Genomic DNA, 21,039 nt, shown 5'->3' with positions numbered 1-21,039 from the left:
ACCTCAGAGATCATCAAGTCCAACCCTTGATCCACTACTGCTGCAGTTACCAGACCGTGGCACTGAGTGCCACATCCAGTCTCTTTTTAAAATATCTTCAGGGACAGAGAATCCACCACTTCCCTGGGCAGCCCATTCCAATGCTTGATCACCCTCTCAGTAAAGAAATTCTTTCTAATGTCCAACCTAAACCTCCCCTGGCACAACTTGAGACCGTGCCCTCCTGTCTTGCTGAGAGTTCCCTGGGAAAAGAGACCAACCCCCACCTGGCTACACCCTCCTTTCAGGGAGTTGTAGAGAGTGATGAGGTCTCCTCTGAGCTGCCTCTTCTCCAGGCTGAACAGCCCCAGCTCCCTTAAGACAGGTGTTTGAGTTCCAGCTGATGAATGGAGAAGATAAGTAAGCCACAATTTAAATTAGTCAACCACTGTTGGGTGGGAGGAAGTGGGATGGGTATATGGCTCCAGATGCTACAATGCCCTCAGAGCAAAGAGCTGAATTGTGTAAGAATAAAGAAAACTTGTGCTGAAGACCTACTTCACAACTACAGGGGAAAAAAAAAAATCACAGAACAAGATGAAAATATACCTATAGCTTTACTGAATTCTCTTTTGAATACAAAACATCTGTTGTACCGCATAAGGCAATAGTATCCATGTTTTCTTTGTATAAATATGTGCAAAATAATCTTTTATTGTTTTAAAAAAATTAGTGTTATGTTCTCTTCTTGTTGTCTTTCCTCATCTTTTTGCTCTTTCCTGCTTGTTTAGATGACTCTTCCTGAAATGAAAAGCAAGCATTAAAAAATTTAATCCACATTCTTATATGCTTGTGAGCATTCTCTCAGTGAGAGAACTATTTTTATTTTTATGACAATTATTTTTAATATGAACAATGGTCATAGTTCAGTGGGATTTACAAAAGTTATGAAGTTTGCTTCTTCCTTCAGCAATGATAAAATTACAGACCTAGCTATGTCAGCAGGAGTGTAATGTAAAAATAATCTAACCCATTTGCACTCAAAGAAAAGGTTACCAGTATAGGCATATATCTATATTACACTGCAAAAAATGCTTCCTTTCAGTGTGGATGTGGCCTTAACAAGAGATATACCATGCACCAGAACATTAGAATTGCTTCCCAAAGTAAATAAACCTATGCTGGGAAAAACAAAATTTTGCCAGTTATATTGTCATGTAACACTTACTCTGACTGCCAGTTTTGAAAAAACAGATTTTTCTTCGGTGGATATTTATCACAAACACTCCCCAAAACAGTGAAGGCATCAGCCACTACAACTGACAAAAACTGGGAGATTTTAATCCTTTCTCCTATACCCATTTCACATGGGAGGGAAAGAGACCCTAACAGGATGTTTGAATCCTGTTTTTCTGAAGAGAGTTAGCTAAAAGAGGAGTTTTTTCCAAGGGCCACATCTATAACAATATTAATTTCCACTTGTCATTTTTCTGATGGACATTGGTAACAAAACATATTTATTAATATAGAATAAAGAAATATAGTCTGATTTAAGTTGTGAAAAATAGAAAACAGGTAAATAATTTTTGGTACTAAACATTCTTTTGAGGTTAAATGCTTAAAAATCTTGTTGCAGCTTCCTTTCATTTTATGAGCAACACATTCAAATAAGAACACTGATAAATTGCCAAGAAGGTAAATCAGTAAGTACATTCAAGCACCTGTAAAATGCAAAAGGTAAGTAACTGAAAAATGCAGGGGGAGAAATGGGGAAGAATGCTCAGCTTTCAGCCACAGCAATCTTAGGTAGTTTTTCATATGGAAGAAAACTGACAATTGCATAATTCCACAAGTATCCATTAGTAGTTCCTTACACTTTCTATAGTCATCACTTACATACTATAATACAAAAAGACATCTAATAGACTGTTCTGAGGTTGAAGGAATGTTGAAAACCAAGAGTATTATCTGATTAAATGACACAAGTCCCTTAAGAAGTAAAATGCCATTTAAAGGCATTTGCATCTTTGTCTTCCCAGTTGTTTAAGCTCCCTTGAAACATTTTCCCTTAATCTTTTCTCTAACAGTCACTGGTGCTTTGCTTGAATTCTTTTAGTCTAGGTACTTTTTTTTAAAACAGGGTCTATCCTTTGTAATTCTGAAAACTGCCTGGGGTCTAATAAAGCTTTCACTTTTTAAAATGCCTACTAGCTACAGCAATTCCCATACTCTGTCTGGCTACACACTAGAACTGGTGGCACAAGTAAGCAAAAGAAGCAGCAACCTCCTGTTTCCTGAACATGCAGAAAGAGGCATCTCCCTTCCCATCCTTCCCCAACCTCCAAACCTGTGCTGTGGATCAATGTCCTCAATGCCTGCCACACATACAAACCAGGTCACCAACTTCTTTGAAAGTTGTTCAGGACTCTTTGCACTAATCCTCTGCATACGATCAGTGCATCCAAGCAAACAGAGATAGTATTACTTTTCTTCTGGTTTCACCTAACAATAGATGACAATTTACTTAAGTTCACATGCAAATGCCTTCATTCTAAGTGGCAGAAACTTACCCCTGAATGTACATAGTTGTATTCCACAAGCACATTTCTTGCACAGTTGTTGATATGTTTAAAACGATCTGGTCCTAAGAGAATGCCCCCATACCAGCGGGACACAACAACTAACACATTGTGGACATTCAGAATCTGTTATATGAAAAAAAAAAAAAAAAAGGGAGAGAAAAAAGTTATTATTTTTTAATTGAACTAGTTTACACCTATTTTATACACAGAAAAAGTCTACTATCTTGCATTTTTAAGAGGAATTTACAGTCAGATCTGAGTCGCACAGAAGTTGTCAGAGGGTAACAAATAATGACAAGTCAGCAGTTGCAATAAATCCCTCCCCAAGCTCCTACCCACATATAAAATCAAAGTAAAATGATCTGGTATATCCTTCAGAAAGCTTGTAAAGCTATCTTATCTGCACAACAGTTGCTTAGCCATGTATCAAAGGCTTCAGGCATTATTAAAGCGAAAATTACTGAGTAGTATTTATTACTCTTTGATATGATAAATTATTATTTCCAGAGAACTACTGTCACTAAGCTGTCTATCCACATTTTTCTAAGTGTTAGTAGGAGAGGGTAATAACAACCAGGTGATAGCCATGATGTATATCAATACCTATAATGCCATAAGCTAGTACTGGTGCCATGTGCAGGACAGCACCTGGGTAATACAGAAAGACCTCTGCATTTTCCAGGTTTGAGACACAGCAGTTGCTTTCTGAATTCAAAAAGGCACACATAAAGTTCACACAACATGAAATAATTACGTTAGCAATTAGGATTGAAAGAAACTAAACAACCTCTATACAGCTTTTTTATGACTATAAGTAACAAAATCGAGTAGAGTTAAACAGAAGAAAAGTGACGATTTCTTTTACTGCAATTCAAGCCAAGAAACCTGCAAGGCCTTCAACAGTTCTAGGTTTCACAAAATTCAAATGTGACTTGGCTAGACTTGACTGTTAGCATCCTTCTTAAAGCAATTCTGTTCTCAAAATCTCCCCATCAGTGGCAATCACACAGGGAATGACAGCTGACTAAGTAGCAGACAGGAACACATATCTTGTCAGAATCCTACATTTGTCCCTCAAAATAAGGCATCTGAAATCTCTGTGGAAGTGTTCACTTATGAACAGGTTCCTCTGAAGTCCTGTGCTCTCCTACAAAAATGCACAGATGGCTTGGAGCCAGAGAGACCAAGAACAGCTTCAGCAAACAAACATTGAGCAAAACCACAGGGTTGCAAAACATCAGTGTGGTTTGGTAGAGGTGAAAAAACTGCCTTCAGAGATAGCCATCAATAAAGCATAATTACTATCATCTCCATTACAGAAACATACATATGCTTAATTTGAACAATACTATGAGAAGATTCTATCACTGATTGTGAAAATGGAGAAAATCTTCTAATTTAAAATTCAAATGATAATGAAAAAAAAAAAAGAATAAAGAAAAAAATGAAGGATTTGGGCAGGTTTCCTACGCCACATATACACACTGGCCACAGAGTTTACATATAGCAACTGTTCACATTAATCAGGATGCCAAACATAGATGAACTTTAAGTTCAGAATTAATCTAAAATACAGTTTCTGGTAACAGCAAAGTGCTATCATGATTGAGGTGCTGGGTTTATCTGGAACAAGATAAGATTTCAGTTGCAAAAGAAAAACTATTAAGCACAACAGCTGTAAGTGTATTAAACCAGCTAATTTTTGTGTCTATCTTATGTTTTTTAAAGTTCTTGTAACAGACAAAATAGACTTATAAACATCTAGAAATCAGCCCATAAACTATCTTAATTTTTTCCTGTGAGTGAAAATTGCACTTTTCTGATAACTACACTACCCTTCCAAAACAAAAATATACTCAATAGCTAGGACTACAGATGGAGAGAGATGATCCATATGATTCAGACACATTCACATTTGAAAGGAAAAACATCGTGTCACCAGATTTTTATGGAATGTTAAGTGCATAGACACTTTAAGTCTTTCAAATGTATATTTTCCATACATATCTATAAAATTTTCAGAAGTACACCTTAACATACTGAGAAAAAGCTGGTAGGCTTAGAAAAAAAAAAAAAAAAAAAAAAAAAAAAAGAGGTATAGTAATTGCAGAAGTTATTTACTTACATTATTTTTATTATAGTAATGTTTTCACACTTACTACATACACTTGCATATGTTACATAAACTAAGTTTGCCTTCCCAAGTCAAGTGTGAGTTATTTTATAAGTTTCAATAAGTTTTAAGTGAGAAAATCAAAATATTTCCATCGATTATATTTTTTCAGGAAAAAACAAACAAGCTTTGATTTTAAAAAAGAAAAGCTCAAGTTTTAGAAGGGTCTTCAGGAATAAGAGTACAACACATTAAGCAAGAGAATATGCAAGCAAGCAAAGGACAGGAAACAAAAACCCTTGTTAAGAAAGAGACATCAGTCTAAAAATCAAAATTTGAAACAGTAATTAGTGTGCTGACATAGCTAAGGGACTTGAGGCACTGAGTAAGACGTATCCAGCAGTCCCCAGTTACAAGATTTTATTTATGGTTTTGTTAGGGCTTGCATCATGCCAGTGAGTCAAAAATTATCAATCTCAATTCACATTTAGTTGTAACTCTGCCAAGGGAATATTATTTTAAGACTTGAAAATTATCATATATGCTAAGGACCAAGAACTGGAAACAGCAAAAAGAAATATCCATGTTTAAACCATCAAAACAAAACATCTTCACTCTCACTACCCTTTGCACTTGAAATTCTACTCTGCAAGTTCAAACAGAAACAATTTTATTACAAATGTTTGAGGAAACTGAATGAGAGGCTGTGCACAAATCAGCTGTAACATTCTGTCCATCATCTTCTTCCAGCCTTCATTTTCTGTGTAACTTATACTACTCTGCTTACTAGCAGAGGAATCAAAACTTATTACTCTTGTAAATCATTGAAACTATTCTTCCCACCTATGAAATGCTCTTGATTCTATGACCCAAGACTTAGAAATCTCAGTTTACTACCTGCACACAACAAACTGCTTTTTATTTCACCTTTGATAAAATAATCATTTACTCAGGTAAGAGCAGAGCAAGATTAAAATAATCTTCTACAAGTTTATTTACATTGCAGTGATTTTCAAAATCTGTTCAAGACTTCAAGAAGTTGATGACTAATTTCTATAACCTGCATAAGATGAAGAAGACGGCCACCTGCTGCTGTCTCCCCATCATCTTCACAATCCTGTAAGAATGTCTGCTTATCTTCACAGTATATCCTTAAAAAGAAATGAAAAAAAGGGAGGGAAAAGGGAAAAATTAGCATGAAATAAATTAAAAACCATCAATCAACCAACATTTTGACATGATAAATGAAGTCTCATATGCACATGTATCAATTCCACCTCTCTGATAAGGACATTTATATGAAAACAGGATGAGGCTTAGGGTAAACCACAAATATTTATCTGTACAGTTGAGTAAGTTTTGAGAAGCTTTTACTTTAGCTACTCCAGGTTAACGCCAGACTTCTCATCAGTGTAAAGTCCCTAATAAGAAAAACCCTTAGATTTTTAGCCCAGCTGAAAACAACTCTATCAGATAAAGGTTCAATTATAGTACACACCCATAGTTGAAAAAACCAGCACAAAAATATTATGAATAATTGGTTAGGTCTGTATCTCAGCATTTCCATGCTCATACATACTACACAAAGTATAATAACACATGTCCAAATTCACTTTTAGTCTTTTTTGATTCCTACTACTTTATTATCTTATTTCCTACTGTACCTTCTACTTTCTTGACCTCAAATTCAAAATAAAGCCTAAAATATTTAACATACAAATAAGAAACCTACTCCCATAAAGATTTATACAAGATTTAATAGCAAGGAATTTCTTTGATGTATTTTGCTTTTTTCATTGTATCTTTCCCTATTGTCAAAGAACGCTGAATAAAAAAAATTCAAAAGTCACTACTCATCTCTCACCTGTAAGCATATATGTTGTGGGTAGCACTTGCAATTTTCTTATTCTCATATAATTTTTCAAGAACTCTCTTAACCTTTAAAAAAAAAGAAATAAGCTTCTTTTTATAATGCAGGTTTCATACACATCATCTGAATAACACTGGTCAATATCTCTGTCTTAATACCATAATGAAACAGTTTAACAATTTGATATAAAATGAATTAAATATTCAGTGTCAACTCAAGAAGCAGCTTCTCAGCACTCCCATGTTAGCTTAAAATCATTTCTGAGATATTGAAAACAGCTGTTCTTTGAATTTGTATATTCACATTAGTGCTGAATATGTAGAAGTGCCAAATCACTTTATGAAACAGGAGACAGTAAGATCTAGAAAACATTTTTACATAGTACTAAGTGTCAATTAAACCTGCTTAGTTTTTTCAACTTTAACATTACACCGGAATAATGTAATACAACTTGACTCCCATTACACACTGCTTTTACTTACTTCACAAAAATATGTGATGTTTAGAAAGCTCTACTACATTTTATTTGGAGTTTTTCCTTTGTACTCAAACATTCTTTTTTTTCAGAGTCTCCATTTCATAGAAAGAATAATCAAGTCATACACGGTAGACTCAGTAGCTTCCGAATACCTTATAAAAAAACCTATTAACATCCAAAAGTCAAATGTTTATGTTCTTATTCTCTCACATCTAGTGCACATGGTGGTAAAAAACAGCAGAAGCGCTGCAGAGCACTGATATTTAAAGCAACATATGCACAAAGATGCAAAGACAGACTGACATATTTGGTTAATCCCAAATATTTCGGTACTATTTCGTCTCTCGGTACTATTTCTCTGTGCCTCAAAGCACAGAGAAAAAGTAAGATTAATCTCTACTAACTTGTCTGGGTGTCACCACAGGAGCCAGATGTGCCTGGAAAGTACTCCTTCGATCTGTGATTGGGTTTCCATGATGTATGGGTGGCAGCTCCTCATCTAATGATCACAAACAAGAAAGTGTTCACTTTCTTTAAGGGTACTGAAACAATGTACATGGCTACATAAGAACAGAATGTCTCAACTTGAAAAAAGGGATCTGTTACAGCTGAGTACACCAGATGACATTCAAAACCAACTAAAATATATTGGAGTTTTTTACAACTGTTACTAATCTTTTTAAAATATTCATGTTATTAATTATACTCAAGACAAGAAAAACAGAATCTTAAGGCCTCTCTTGTAAAATTGTTCCATCAGAATTAACAAGTGCATTTATTTTACCTTCTTGACTTTCAGAGGGAATGTAACTTAACATTTTAATTGAATCTTCCTGAGCAGGCTGACAGTCTAGAAGAAAATCATCTCCATCATCTTCATTTACTTCCTCACTGGTTTTCTTAATATCTGGTTCTATTAAGATACAAGTAGTAGAACACATTATAAATTTTTTTTGCAGGAAAAGTAATATTTCGTTTCTAGTTCTTTTTCTCAAAAATCTTTGGCTTTTCAGTTCATATCTGTTTGTCATTAAGAATTATGATATGCAGAATATTAATATTAGTTACAACAAAAAACTTAAACTCTTAGTCCAGTATTAAGTATAATCTTGCCTAGAATTAGGAATACAACACTCATGCTAAGGAATCTTTACATAATATCTTCTATTTCAATATTAATTAACACTATTTGTAAGGAGAAGAATAATGTTTATAATTTCCACTAAGCTTTAACAATAGTACCATTACTATATCATCTGAATGTAGAGAATAAAATAATCTGGTATTTCACAAGAATTCCAGTAATTTACTAGTCCTGTGGGGAAAAATGTAGAGCTATTGTTCAGTGCTAGTTAATGATGTTAGAATATTGTTATTTAGGAACATCTCTCTGGACACGTTTCAAGAACTCTGGGATTCTAAAAATCCTATTTTCCTTCATGCACGGGCCGTATGAAAAATAATACTTAATAGCAAAAAATAAATATCACACACAGTTAGTGTTCTGGCAACTGGATTTAGAGGGAATTAACCATACAGGAGAGATAATATAACACAATCTGATTTCCTGTTTAGAGGGCTTATGATGTGGACATGATACAGTTTTTGTAACACAGGTATTTTCAGTGAAAAAGCAGAGGGGTGATATAGCACATTCAAAAGACCTAGAAAAATGTGTTAAGTAGATATATTAAGAAGAAGCCACAAAGTTGCTGTCAAAATACCCCCAAAAACTTCCAATATTGTCAGTAAAACTCTCACCTCTTAACAGCCACACTTTTAGTCATGTCAAGTAAAAGATATCTTTAAAATTTGCGATGCAGCAACAAGATGCATATTTTATAGAAAAACTAAAATTGGATCTTATACTGAGAAAACATGTATTTTTTATCTTCAGTCTTTTATCTCTCCCAGTACTAGCATCCAGCCCACAGAAAAATACTCCTATTTACCTTTTGCCACATGTGCATTCATGCATGTTAGTCGTGCATTTCATGGCAATTATGTATTCTGATGCACCAGAAAACCCTACCACTTTCTGACAGAACAAATGTGAATTTACACAAACTCTATCACTGTAAGATTAATAACAGAAGAATCACTGCAATCATGTTGTTCTCATCCCAATACAGCAAAATGCAAGGAAGATAGAATATTTGGTCATTTATCTGCAAACTCCACTGAAGTCACTCTTCTCTTGAGACTAATCCCAGTCCTCCAAGAGTTCACTCAACACAAAAAATTAATTACTGATAAGAATGATTCCTTTGCAAAAGAGAACAATGCATAATGTACCTGTGTGCAATTCAAGTAATTTAATTCCTGAGAGAACTCGGGACCTTGTTCTAGTTCACTGAGACCATCCCCTCCTTTTTTTCCCTACTGCTTTTTAAAAGGGGGAACAATAAATCAATAACAATAATTATGTAAAACAATAATCCATGACACTGGAGACTGTTGCATTCTGCTATTAAGATCCGATACAAAACTGGGTACAAAGCTTTAGCTGGTAATGAAGTCTTGCTTTGCAGCTGAACAAGAAATAAACTGAAAAACCCATGTATTTTCTGAAGTACCTGGATCTGACGACTGTGCCTTTTCTATCAGAACTTCTCGTATCTTCTCCACCCACAAATAAATTATACTTTCACCAAGGTTCTGTCTGGAATTTAAAACTAACAGTGAATAAATAATAATTTCCCAGGGAAAAGACACCAAATAACATACAGATTTCAGGCATGCAGAAATAGAACATAATAATCTAGTGAGATAAAGAGCTTAGGCTTGTGGAAAGTTCTGTTTCAGTAGTTCACTGGATGAAACACATGATATCTGCAGCATTATATATGCTTTGTGGCTTGTTTTTTTCCTTTTTTCTTTCTTTATTTTAAATTTTTTAACATTAAAAGTACCAACACTAGAGGCAAACAGGCAACTTACGGAACCTTTCTGGCCACTAAAGAAAGGAAAAGCAACCCTATGAAGAGTCCGCTTCACAGTCCTCACTATTTTCAAAAGAATGCTGAGCCAGGATGTCTGGCCTTAGAGCTTGTTCTGGATCAGTTTTGTGTACAAAAAGTGCTGTGCTGCCAGTGGTGAGCTCCTTCAGCTGCTCTGTGGCTGTAGGGGACTCTTTCCCTTCATGTTTGGGAGGGAGCTCTTCCTTGGAACAGCACCACTTCTCTTCCTCCTCCAGCAGTCAGTGCACACAGAGCACAGGTTAGTGAGTCGCTGGCAGCAGACACCAGTGGAGCACTGGACTGATTTGCTACAGTTTCAGTAATTAGGAGTCCTACAGCACAGGGAGGTAAACTAAAAATTTAGGGCCGAAGGTGATTCATGATTTTTCTTTTTTTTTTCTTACTACCAGCATCTGGAGTGCCCCGTAACTCCCTATCAGTGACAACATTATGTTTTTAAACTCTTATTTTGCATAATGCACTGCTGCTGAATACAATCAGAAATCCAAACAAATGTATGCGTAATAAGAAAAATATTCAATCAAAAATAATGTAATTATAAACTTGTAACTTTGTCTTTAAATATCTGGTCAGACTCCAGAACAATTCTACACCATGGTTACAGGCTGCTTCTACACAAGTGTCACTTCAATACATGAAGAACAGTATTTGATTTAATGATGGATAATTAATCAAACTTCTCTATTTTGTGCATGTAAACAGCAATTTCCTCAGCTATAACTCAATTTTAGTTTTTGCCTATTGACAAATTACACTTAGTCTGAAATGTTACATTCTTATACTGCTGTTTTTCTTGCCACTTGTGTCCAAATCATGAAACAAAGCTTTTGACTGAAGAAAAGTCTTACCAGAATAATATCCTGGATTTAAAAAACAAGCCACAAGCCAACATTTGCTATGTTTTTAAGAACTCTAGGTGCCCCAAAACAGAACCTAAGAAAACAACTGTGTTTTCAACAGTGGCTGACAATATAGCTCATACAATTTTATATTGCAGAACTATACAGTTAAGATCACTAGAGACTAGAAACCTGGTAGAACACACACTGTAAGCCTGTAATGTAAATGTACCTGTTTATATGACAGCTATTTAGACACTGTTGAGATAAAAGGCTTTCACAGACACCATGCACAACAGTGACCACTGCAAAAGGTTGTTAAAGAGTCTAAAATTACATAGATGGCCTAAAGTACAAATGCATTAATTTCCTGTTGAACAAACAACAGGAGGAAATAAGAGGAGACCAGTGAAGGCCCTGAGCAGCAACTGAGATAGATGGAACAGAGTTGCAAGGGACTGAAAGGGAAAGTTAAAACAGAAAAAAGAAAAAAGAAAAAAGAAAAAAAAAAAAAAAAAAAAGAAAAAAAAAAAAAAAAAAAAGAAAAAATCCCAACACAACAGAAAACAGAAAAATCTTCTTCACAATGCTATTTCTCTTCATAGTCCTCACGTGGCAACATGCATCTGTCACTTGGGACATCTGAAAAACTACCTACAGCAGATCTGCCTCTGGTAATGACTAGCAAATCCTATGGATCTGGATAGAGCTAAGGACAATCTCTGTCTGAACACTGACCACTGAACAACTGTGGTTAATAAGATCCCATAGCACTTTACACTTACAATCCTTGCACAACTTCAACACATCAAATTTTACTTGTTTAAACTGTCTATTGCTTAATTAGATAAGAATCACAGTCAATCAAAGTAACTGACTAAATAGACAAAAAAGCCCTCATACAAGCTAAGTGTTCTCTTCTTTATTTTATGATGCTGAAAAACATTTATTATACAAGACGTTCATATTACAGTATTTTGGGCATGACTGTGCTTCCTTATGACATATTTTCAATTCATTTAGTTTATATTATCTTTGGGATCTAAGAGAATTAAATAAACCATATAAAATTGCTACATTTACTACTCCAGTTTCACAGCAATTCAAAACCACATAATTTGAGTATTTCTAAATGTTCCATTTATTCTCATACATTCATTATGTGCCATTGTTAGCTGCACACTGTGATAATAAACAGTCCGCTATGTTACAGATTGTAGTTAATAGATTCTACATGTGTTTAATTTGTTTTAAAACCCACTTATCCCTCAGCTATATTTAAGAAAAATTGTTTTGCCACTTACACGCTAAGACATAAATAAATGTTTTTTGCATCCTGGAGTTTAGCATTCAAGTGCAGAATCAGTGCAGAAATCTCATACTTCACAGCACCAATTCACAAGCCATCTCATAGATTCTAAAGGGAGTCTGTTTTATTAGGAGGCAAAATGAAGACTTCTAACAGAACACCAGGTCGAAACAATACAAAAGAAATTTGCCAGCATTTAACATAATTTGTTCTTGCAAAACATCATCTTTAGCTACTAGAATTATAAAAGAAACTTTCTGGTTTATGGCTACTCCAGTAATCATTTCACAACCACAACTTTATGCAGGTGCTGAAAAGAATAAACGCACTGCTGCATGAAACTGAAAATACATTGTCTCCTACTACATTCCACAGTCTCCAACTTACATATATATTTCTTCCAGGCTATTTGCAAGTTGCATATAATCTTGCCCTCGAAGCCACGGGGCACTAGAATGAAAAGAAATACAATAAAAATTGTGCCCATACACCGATTCCAACATCCCAACAAACATTCCCTCCAAAATAAATGTGAGCAACACCTTAAAAATAAAACATTATTAAACATTCCCACCTAACAAGTCTGTAGTTGTAAACATCTTGGCAGTCCTCCTTCAAAACTCCTAACTTGGGCTGCCATTTCGTACCTCAGGTAAGAAAGATGGACTTGTTTTTCATGGTGACTGACACTACAGTCACCTTGCACACTACCAGCTTACCCTTCCAACTCCTTCAGCACCATAGCACCTCCTATATTTAGAATAACTCTTCATTTCTGTACCTGTTTCCTGCTGACCTCATCTTTAATTATAAACTTTGCTTCAATGTTTACCAGCACTGTTTTGTATTGCCTCGTCAATACCAAAACTCATTAGATGTGCTGTGTGCCATGCCCTGCAGGTCCCCCTGTCACCCAAATCAGGGACCTTGTCTCCATTCCCATCTCATTTATATGTCAGGAGACAAAGGGAGGGCAGGGCAGGAAAAGAAGCTGGATGGCACATGCCATGACTCCACCCCAGCAAGTCAGTGCTCAGATGAAAACCATGCTGTACAATCTGAAAGAAGGAACAGACAAGAGGGGTAAACCCAAGGAAGAGATGAAACATCACTGTCCAACACAACAGGCAGCAGCCACTATACCTCCAGGGTCTAAGTGCTGCCTTGCTACAAAATAATGCTGCAAGAGTCAGAGTTAAGGGAAGAAAGACTGTCAAAGGGAGCTCCATGTGGGTAACTCAAAAGAAAGAAGAGAATATTCTTGCTGGAAATGCCCCATGCCTGATATACTTGAATTCCAGCAATCATCTTAGCTAAATTTCAGCTTACAGTGTAAACAATTAACAGTAATAACTCAGAAAAGAAATACAAGTGTTTGAAAGAAAACTTTTCTTACTTGAGTTGATAAATAGGTGGCTCTGCAGTTGGATATCCTGGTGGCAAAATCACCTGAAAGAAATTCAGGATATGTATTCACTGGACTACTCCTCTCAGCTAGCAGAGCTTGACTCTGGTGTCAAGCACAAGGACAGGTCACAAATTAAAAAAATTGTTGGCTATGTTGTCACAGAATGACAAGAAAACCTGATTAATGGTAATATATATAAATATTATATTTCCTGATGCAGTTTTTGTGGATAAGGTGTCATGCAAAATAAAGCACAGAATATTTTTTAAAGGAGCTGCATACATGGTTACTGGACTTATGTAAGTGGGATTACACTTCCATAAGTAGACATTTCAGCGTTTCTCCCATGAAGTAAACTTACTGTTTCCAGTTCTGTAAACATAAAGTAGCAAGTTACCCAATTAGGTTGACACAATTTTTGTTTTGTCCCCATACTTTCCAGAAAGTAAGTCCAGAAACAAATCACAGCAGATTCATTGAGGTGTCCTACACAAAGTCAACATAAAATATACTTAAAAAATTAGTCTTTGGAAGAAAACACCGAAATCAGGGTTTTTTTTAGGTGAGGAATTAGGATGTGCAACTACTGAAAATATCATGAGCACATTGATATGTTACAGAAATAATCACTGAAAAGTCTATCACAGATTCCAGTCCAGAAGCCCCTTAATCCATCTGAGAAGATAAAGAATCCTATTTAAAAGGGTTTCAGGCAGTCACAGGATTTTTCCTACATCAGTTCTGCTGCAAATTAAGTGCCCAGCTCCTTAATGCCACTATACCTGTAAACAGAGGGTCCATTTTGGTTTATCCAGACAATCACTGATCTTGATGCAATAGATTTTTTCATCTTCATCAAGAACACACCAATCGTCACCATATATGGATGAAAGGGCTTCAATTTCATCAGTCTAGAAAAAGCATTACACAAAAATAAGTAAACCCTTCTAGACTTACTTGCCAATCACAGTTTTTTAAGCCTTGCTCTTCTACAGCTTATTTAAAGATGTGACAAGCTTCATTACACTGGAAAGCTGTTAATTATTGAGGATCCAGTCCTGACTCCCAGCCTAAGTATCCTGTGCTCTGTTCTTCCATACACACAGCAGCTATTGCATTTCTATGGATAATCCTGTCATTCCAGGCAGGATCTGGGTGACCAAAGCAACACAGAGCAGCTTCAACACATCCCTGCAGTGATGCTCCTGGCTGGGAAGCACAACCCTGCAAGAGAAGCCCCCCAGGCCTTGGTGCTAAGCCTTACTGAGTAAAAACAAAGCTACCCAGCAAATTCCCATAAAAACGGGGAGAGCCGCCTTCCACCTAGAAACAAAACACCCGAAATGTGTCTTGAGTGCAAATGTGCTTGGGCAAAGACACTGTCGCTGCCACTCGGGACAGCGCTGCGGCCCACGGGCACGGGGCTCCTCACCAGGCCGGGCCGCACCCCGAGCCACCTGAAGTCACGGACGCTGCCTGCCCGAGGGCGCTGCGGTCCAGCCCGGCCCAGCCCGGCAGAACCGTGACACCCCGAGGAAGCGGGCACGGTTCCCCTCTCTCTGTCCTCCTCCCCCACCGCCGCTCACTTGCTGCTGGGCTGTTTCCGTGCCACTCGCCGCCATCGGTCCCTGACACAGAGCGGCTCAGGGCAGGCAGCAGCCGGGCACGGCGGGGGCCTCTGCGCATGCGGCGGGCGGGGCAGCTTGCGCAGCGGTGGCGGAGGAGCCGTCAGCTCTTTCTTCGGCCGGGATACCGGTGCTCAGCAGAACCGGTGTTGGTCATCCCGTGCCTCCGGGGTCGGTGTACCCGTGCAGTTCTTGTTGCATCCCAGAACCCAGCTTACGAGAGGAGGGAAAGGGCAGAGACGGCCGCTCGCGGGGCCTCTCAGAGTCTTGTCAGGAAGGGCGGGATCTGCTCGCCCGCCCTCAGGGCGGCCCCGGGACTCCAACCGGACTCGGTAGCGCCCAGCCCAAGGCGAAATGGCGAAGCCTCCGTGCATTAGCTGCCGCTTCTGTGTGAGGTGGTGCCGGAGCCCTCACTGCCCCGCTGCTTGGTTCCGGTTCTCTCAGGACCGGCTGCACTTATCCTGCTCGTCCGAGCGCCCGCTGCCTTCCCACCCTGTGGTTCTCCCGAACAAAGTGTCACCCGGAGCCGGGCTGCCCCATGTCCCGATCGGAACTTGAGGCTTAGCTACAACCGAGCCCGATTCCCGAACAACTTAGAATGGTTCCTCCTCCCGCAGCTTTCTCCCCGGTGCGCAGCCACCCTGTTGTCCTGAACCATTTTTTGCATGTTCCTGAAAGAAGGAGTGATCCCGAGGTTGTGGTTAATTGCTGTCCCGAGTATAAAGAAACTTCACGTATTCCTACAGCATCTCAAATAACTAGGGCAAGATGGAGCTTTGAGAAGTTGTCACAAAATCTGCCTCTGACATACGTTGCCACAGAATCACGATTACGCTTACCAGGTAGTATTATTGCCTTATTAGGTGCAGACTATTTTTAAAATGTATAAGCAGTTTTATATCAGGGATAATTTTACAGATACAGTCATTTTTACCTTGCATTAAATGTCACTCAAAATAAGTGATTGGCATCCTCATAACGATATAATTTCTCCTAACGAAGGATTAAAAAAAATAATAATCTGGTGTTCCGAGTAGTTTTCATTACAGTTACAGGAATACACATCATTTTTAACATTGACAAGATGTATGTATCTCTTTTAGAGAGCACAGATCAGTAAAGATCTGGTTTTTTCTTGATTGCAAAGTATGAGTGTCACCTGTTCGTGCAGTTTGTAGTTCAGACGTTTCCTTCCAATATGTTTCTGTACTGACATAGTGGTGAAGAATTCAAGGTAAGTTTTGTTTTCCCCCTTTCTCAAAAGCTGGGAGAATCTTTACCTGCTTTGGAGGACAGGGTCAGAGTTCAGAATGACTGTGACAAACAGGACATACGTTCTAAAAACAAACAAAAATAAGTGACAGAAGAACCAACCAACCAACCAAACAAAAACCCATGGGATGCAACTAAGTACAGAAAAATCCATCACTGTATTGTCTGTATTGTCGACTGCATATATTCAGGTTGGAGAACTGATGGTTACATAACAGTTCCACAGACATTATCACAAGCTAAGAATTTGCCAACAGCACTGTCCTTTTGCTTAAAGAACCGTCATACTGGGGTGTCTAAACACACATGAGGTAAAGTAAGATCTTTGAGGTTATCCTGTTTTGTATGGAACCCCTAAAGTCCCATCTGGAATTCTGTGCCCAGTTTTTGGGCTGTACTTCAAGAAGGATGTGCATTAGGTAAAATCTGGATTAAAGCAATGAAATCAATCACAAATTTATAAAGCCTAAATTCCGAAAAGGATGGAAAGGAGTTTGTTAAAGAGAAGTCTGAGAAAGGCAGGCATCCTTAATATACTACAGATTGCTGCAGAGAAGAGACTGCATTTTTCTCCCTCTCAGATATAGAAAAGATGTGAAGTACGAATATTTAATTTTGAAGGTTGAGTGATTCAGATTGTGTGCTACAGAGAATTTGCCAAGAATGAAGTCAGTCATCCTGAGTGAAGAAGAGTGGCAGTGTGATAATCATCTTTATTTACACACAAGCTGTTGCAAAGATGGGCCTAAAATTGCAGGAAGGAAGATTCAGACAATTAGGAGTAAAACCTAAGCATTGAGGACTTGATTGAGCTGTCATCACTGGAAGGTCTAACAGAGGTTAGCCCTGAACAAAGTTAATCTTGTCTTGGGGCAGGAAAATGGGATAGATTGCTGTGAAAGCAGTAAATCCTAGGATGCTTATGTGAACATATTCTTGGGCTTGTAGTTCTATTATTACTAACTTAACTAACAACCTTAACTTAAGAGCAAAAAGAAGACAGAGATGGTAAAGAAGGAAAAATTTTGTTCCACATTTCAACCTAGATTCAAGAAACTGCTTAGTTTTCACACTCCTATTGAGACCTTTGACACTACAAGGTATTTTTTAACTTCCTGATAGTAATCTCCATATATAGTGCTTGCACTTCGTAAGTTGCTAGTTTACTTAGCTGAACAAATGAGTTTTCAGAACTGTAAATGTTATCTGTTACTAAATAACTTGGAGTAGTTATTGACATTTTTAATGACTTTTATTGTCTATAATCCATATAATAGTAATGATCTGAATGAATTTAGCAACCTACCATTCAGTCTAGAAGAAACTGCACTGGATCAAAAAACACAGAGAATCAATCACAAAAACCTTGTGGACAGTTAAGACGTCTCTGACAGATTTCTGAGGACTCTTTAATTTCCTTTCATTGTCAGATATATTTGTAAAACATCTTACTAAATTGAAATGGAGATAATGAATCTTCAGCTTGTTTATATATACTAAATTAATAGAAGAGTAGCTGAATTGATATGGTGCACTTGAGTATTTAACAGCTAATTAATTTCTTTGTTTGTCTGAAACAAAAATGCTTTTAGAGCAGGATATGAAATACATATCCACAGCTTTCAGACTAGGGATCACAACAGAGTTTACTGGAGTGTTAGGGGCCTTCTTTTAGCACATAACTGAACCTCACTGTTGTTCATGGTGAGGGGTCTCCCAAACTGATACTCTTCACAGCAGTGTATGACCTTTGATATTTAAAATGGTTACTAAATCTAACCTTTGGTCCATCAGTTCTGTCTTTGTGAACTGTAGATAGTGAACAAAAACATTTAAGGCTCAAATCAAATCAGTCAAGCAAAAGAAGACCTTGAAGGTCAGGAAGTGGCCCAAATTGCTACGGGAAATTCAAAGACTTTGTTCTGTCTTGTTGAGGCACGATAAAACACTGGATAATTACTGATGCCTCTTTGGAACCAGAATCTAATCCTAAAGCACAAAAAGCTTAAACCAGTTACAAATAATATTCACATATGTAAGGAAGCAAGTTCTACACATATAGCATAAATAAGAATAATTGTATTCAAATGCAATGCATATCAAAGCTATCAACAATTCTGAGGGGGAAAAAAAAAAAAAAGTTTAAAATCAGAAATGCTTTTTGATTTCATTAAATGCTGCTTATAGTCTACTACCAAATCTGTCCAGAGGGGGGAGGTAAATAGCCACATTTTTACGTTACCATAAAGAAAAGGGAACCAGCTCGTTCTCCCTGTATATTTAACTTCAGCTCACAGGTCATGTGAGCTCCGTTTGTTGCAAATTCTTTTATCTCTGCCAGTCATTTTTTTAACTTCATGATCCAAACCTTAAAAACTTTAGATTTGCATAGTAAGCCACAGTGTTACATAAATTATGTTAGTAAGATAGTACAGAGTTTGATAGCACACAGTAAATGCTGATTAGGAATAAAATGCCACACTTCATATCAGTGAAAATTTCTGACCTGTGACTAATACTGAAATCTTAACTTCATTGCAGGTGATGGGATTTTGGCTTCTAACTTTGATGGGGCCACAGTATGTAAGCATAGAAAGATAAATCAGAATGGAATCACAAATAAGTGAAAAACATAGAACTGAGAAATATATAAGAACTAAAGCACTGGAGTAAATGCCTTGATTTTGCATACAACAGTACAAACAGCATGGTGTATTTGCAACTTCTCTTTTAGGGAAAAAGGGAAAAAAAAATAAAAGAGGAAGATTAGGGACAAATAAGGGCAGTATCATGTCATGTACTACCCATTAATGCCCTCAGTTCTGTATTCTGTTTTTTAGCAGGATTTTCTTCTACTGATGCTCTGTCAATACTGTAGCTTTATCTTAATAATAGCTTAATGAGAGCATTTTGCTATAGTCACTCACCAACAAAACACAAAATTTTCTTTAATGTTCCAGTTCCACTCTACTTCAAATATAAATCTCAGCCATCCAATAAGGAGCATTTAAGCACAAAATAGTTAATCTAATTTCAGTTTCATAAATATGTGTTTCACTAGACTGATGTAAATGAGCTGTAAAGTTCACACTTCCAAATTCTCTACATTGACTTATCATGCTGGAACTAAAACCAAACCAAAATGAATCACAAGAACAAAAAGTGCATTAAACCAGACAAAAACTTCATCTAAAATACAAAGTATTTGTGCAAGTGACATACACCTTGATTAAGAACATTTCTTCTCTTTTAGCCACAACCAAGTTGTGTGCTGGGTATAGCTGTGTACAGTTATCTTCTGTAGAGCTAGAGAAATCTGAAGGCTTTTCTGTGAATAACTGCTGACAGGTTTAAAGAGCCTCCTGTCATAAGAGGATCAGTGAATTCTTATGTTTTCTCATTATATTCCTGCATTCAGATAAAAGGGGCATCTTAAAATTAACTCCTATTTATTTTATGGGGTTGTTTTTTTTTCCACTAGAGGATAACTCCAGAAACTGCCTGATTCTGCTTCAGCACTTCCTTGAGCAGCAAAAAGCCTTCCTAATCTTCAGTAGTTAACCCAGCTCTCAACATCTACAAACTAACCACGTTACATGGTTATTTCCTGCAAAGTATGAAATAAATATCAGCAACAGACTCACATCTACAAGAATTTCCACTGCAGGACATTCAGAATATCATGAAAACTTGCTTTCATCACTCACTGGAAGTTGCTCTTTGTAATTCAGGGAGAAGATCTGCAGGAATCACATCTGAGAGTGTCAGCACATAAATTAATTCTCCTGTGCCTGTCTTTCACCAGACTAGTAAAGAAAATCAGTGTGGAAATATGACAAGGGCCTGAGCTTGCTGCACTGTTTTGCAGACAGAGTTGAGGAGCAACTTTCTCAGATGCACCAGGGCTGCATGCAAGCTACTAAGGAACAAATTTTTAGTTTCTGTCCAGTGATTAATGGTCAGTTAATAAACACTCAGTCCTTAGATTTTTTTATTGCATGAAAGCACACATTCAACCTGTCACACATCATTTATTTATCATAATGTCCTGGTTTGAGCCAGAATAGAACCATTTTCTTTCTAGTAATTTTACTTTTCAGGTAAGTTAATAGAGAGCATCTGTCTCTAATTGCCAGCCAAGCATTAAACTATGACATATTTCCATATATACAGTACCTTGGTAAGTTGTAGATCTCAAAGTTGTCCAGTATGCTCTAGTCTGAAAAGGAAGAAGAAAAAGTATCAGTGCAATAAAGACTTATTGTATCATAAATAAAAATGTGAAGTTTCATGGAGCCATAGCAATAATCCTTGTCCCTTTCCAAGTCTAAAATTGTTTCCTAAAGTTCTTCCTTAGTTTAACCCTGGATAAGCCAGTAGCTACCTCAGTCAAATGTGCAGAGGAAGAAAGAGATGTAGGGAGATGTTGCTTGTCTTTTCTCAGATGCAAATGGTACCTTGCAAAATTTAAAAAAAAAATCAGCATCTTGGCTTGTATAGTTGCTAATGATGACATAAAACAATAGTGGGGTCGGTTTTTTTCAGGTTATGACAATGAAATTATTATTTCAAAAATTCCAGCA

The 21,039-nt window shown here is 37.1% G+C and overlaps 1 protein-coding gene across 5 annotated transcripts; it reads right to left on the bottom strand.

Annotated features, from left to right (window-relative positions):
- Positions 1 to 577: 577 nt before the first annotated feature.
- IMPACT (impact RWD domain protein) lies at positions 578 to 15,665 on the bottom strand. 5 transcript variants are annotated; one of them, XM_071737373.1, is made up of 11 exons: positions 15,146 to 15,664; positions 14,745 to 14,783; positions 13,548 to 13,600; positions 12,539 to 12,601; positions 9,599 to 9,684; positions 7,807 to 7,935; positions 7,427 to 7,521; positions 6,539 to 6,612; positions 5,735 to 5,825; positions 2,550 to 2,684; positions 578 to 780 (listed from the first exon to the last, which is right to left on the bottom strand). In XM_071737373.1, exons 1-11 carry the CDS (start codon positions 15,179 to 15,181, stop codon positions 715 to 717), a joined length of 867 nt encoding a protein of 288 aa, XP_071593474.1. In that variant the 5' UTR covers positions 15,182 to 15,664; the 3' UTR covers positions 578 to 714. The 5 variants fall into 5 exon arrangements, with proteins under 5 accessions (XP_071593474.1, XP_071593472.1, XP_071593476.1 ...); XM_071737371.1 differs by lacking the exon at positions 14,745 to 14,783 and adding an exon at positions 14,342 to 14,470 and having other exon boundaries at positions 15,146 to 15,658; XM_071737375.1 differs by lacking the exon at positions 12,539 to 12,601 and having other exon boundaries at positions 15,146 to 15,665.
- Between the last annotated feature and the right edge of the window lie 5,374 nt (positions 15,666 to 21,039).

The sequence above is a fragment of the Heliangelus exortis genome, chromosome 2, assembly GCF_036169615.1.
Source record: "Heliangelus exortis chromosome 2, bHelExo1.hap1, whole genome shotgun sequence".
NCBI lineage: Eukaryota > Metazoa > Chordata > Aves > Apodiformes > Trochilidae > Heliangelus > Heliangelus exortis.
The sequence above is the reverse complement of the archived record's forward strand: the minus strand, read 5'-3'. Positions and strand labels throughout refer to the sequence as shown.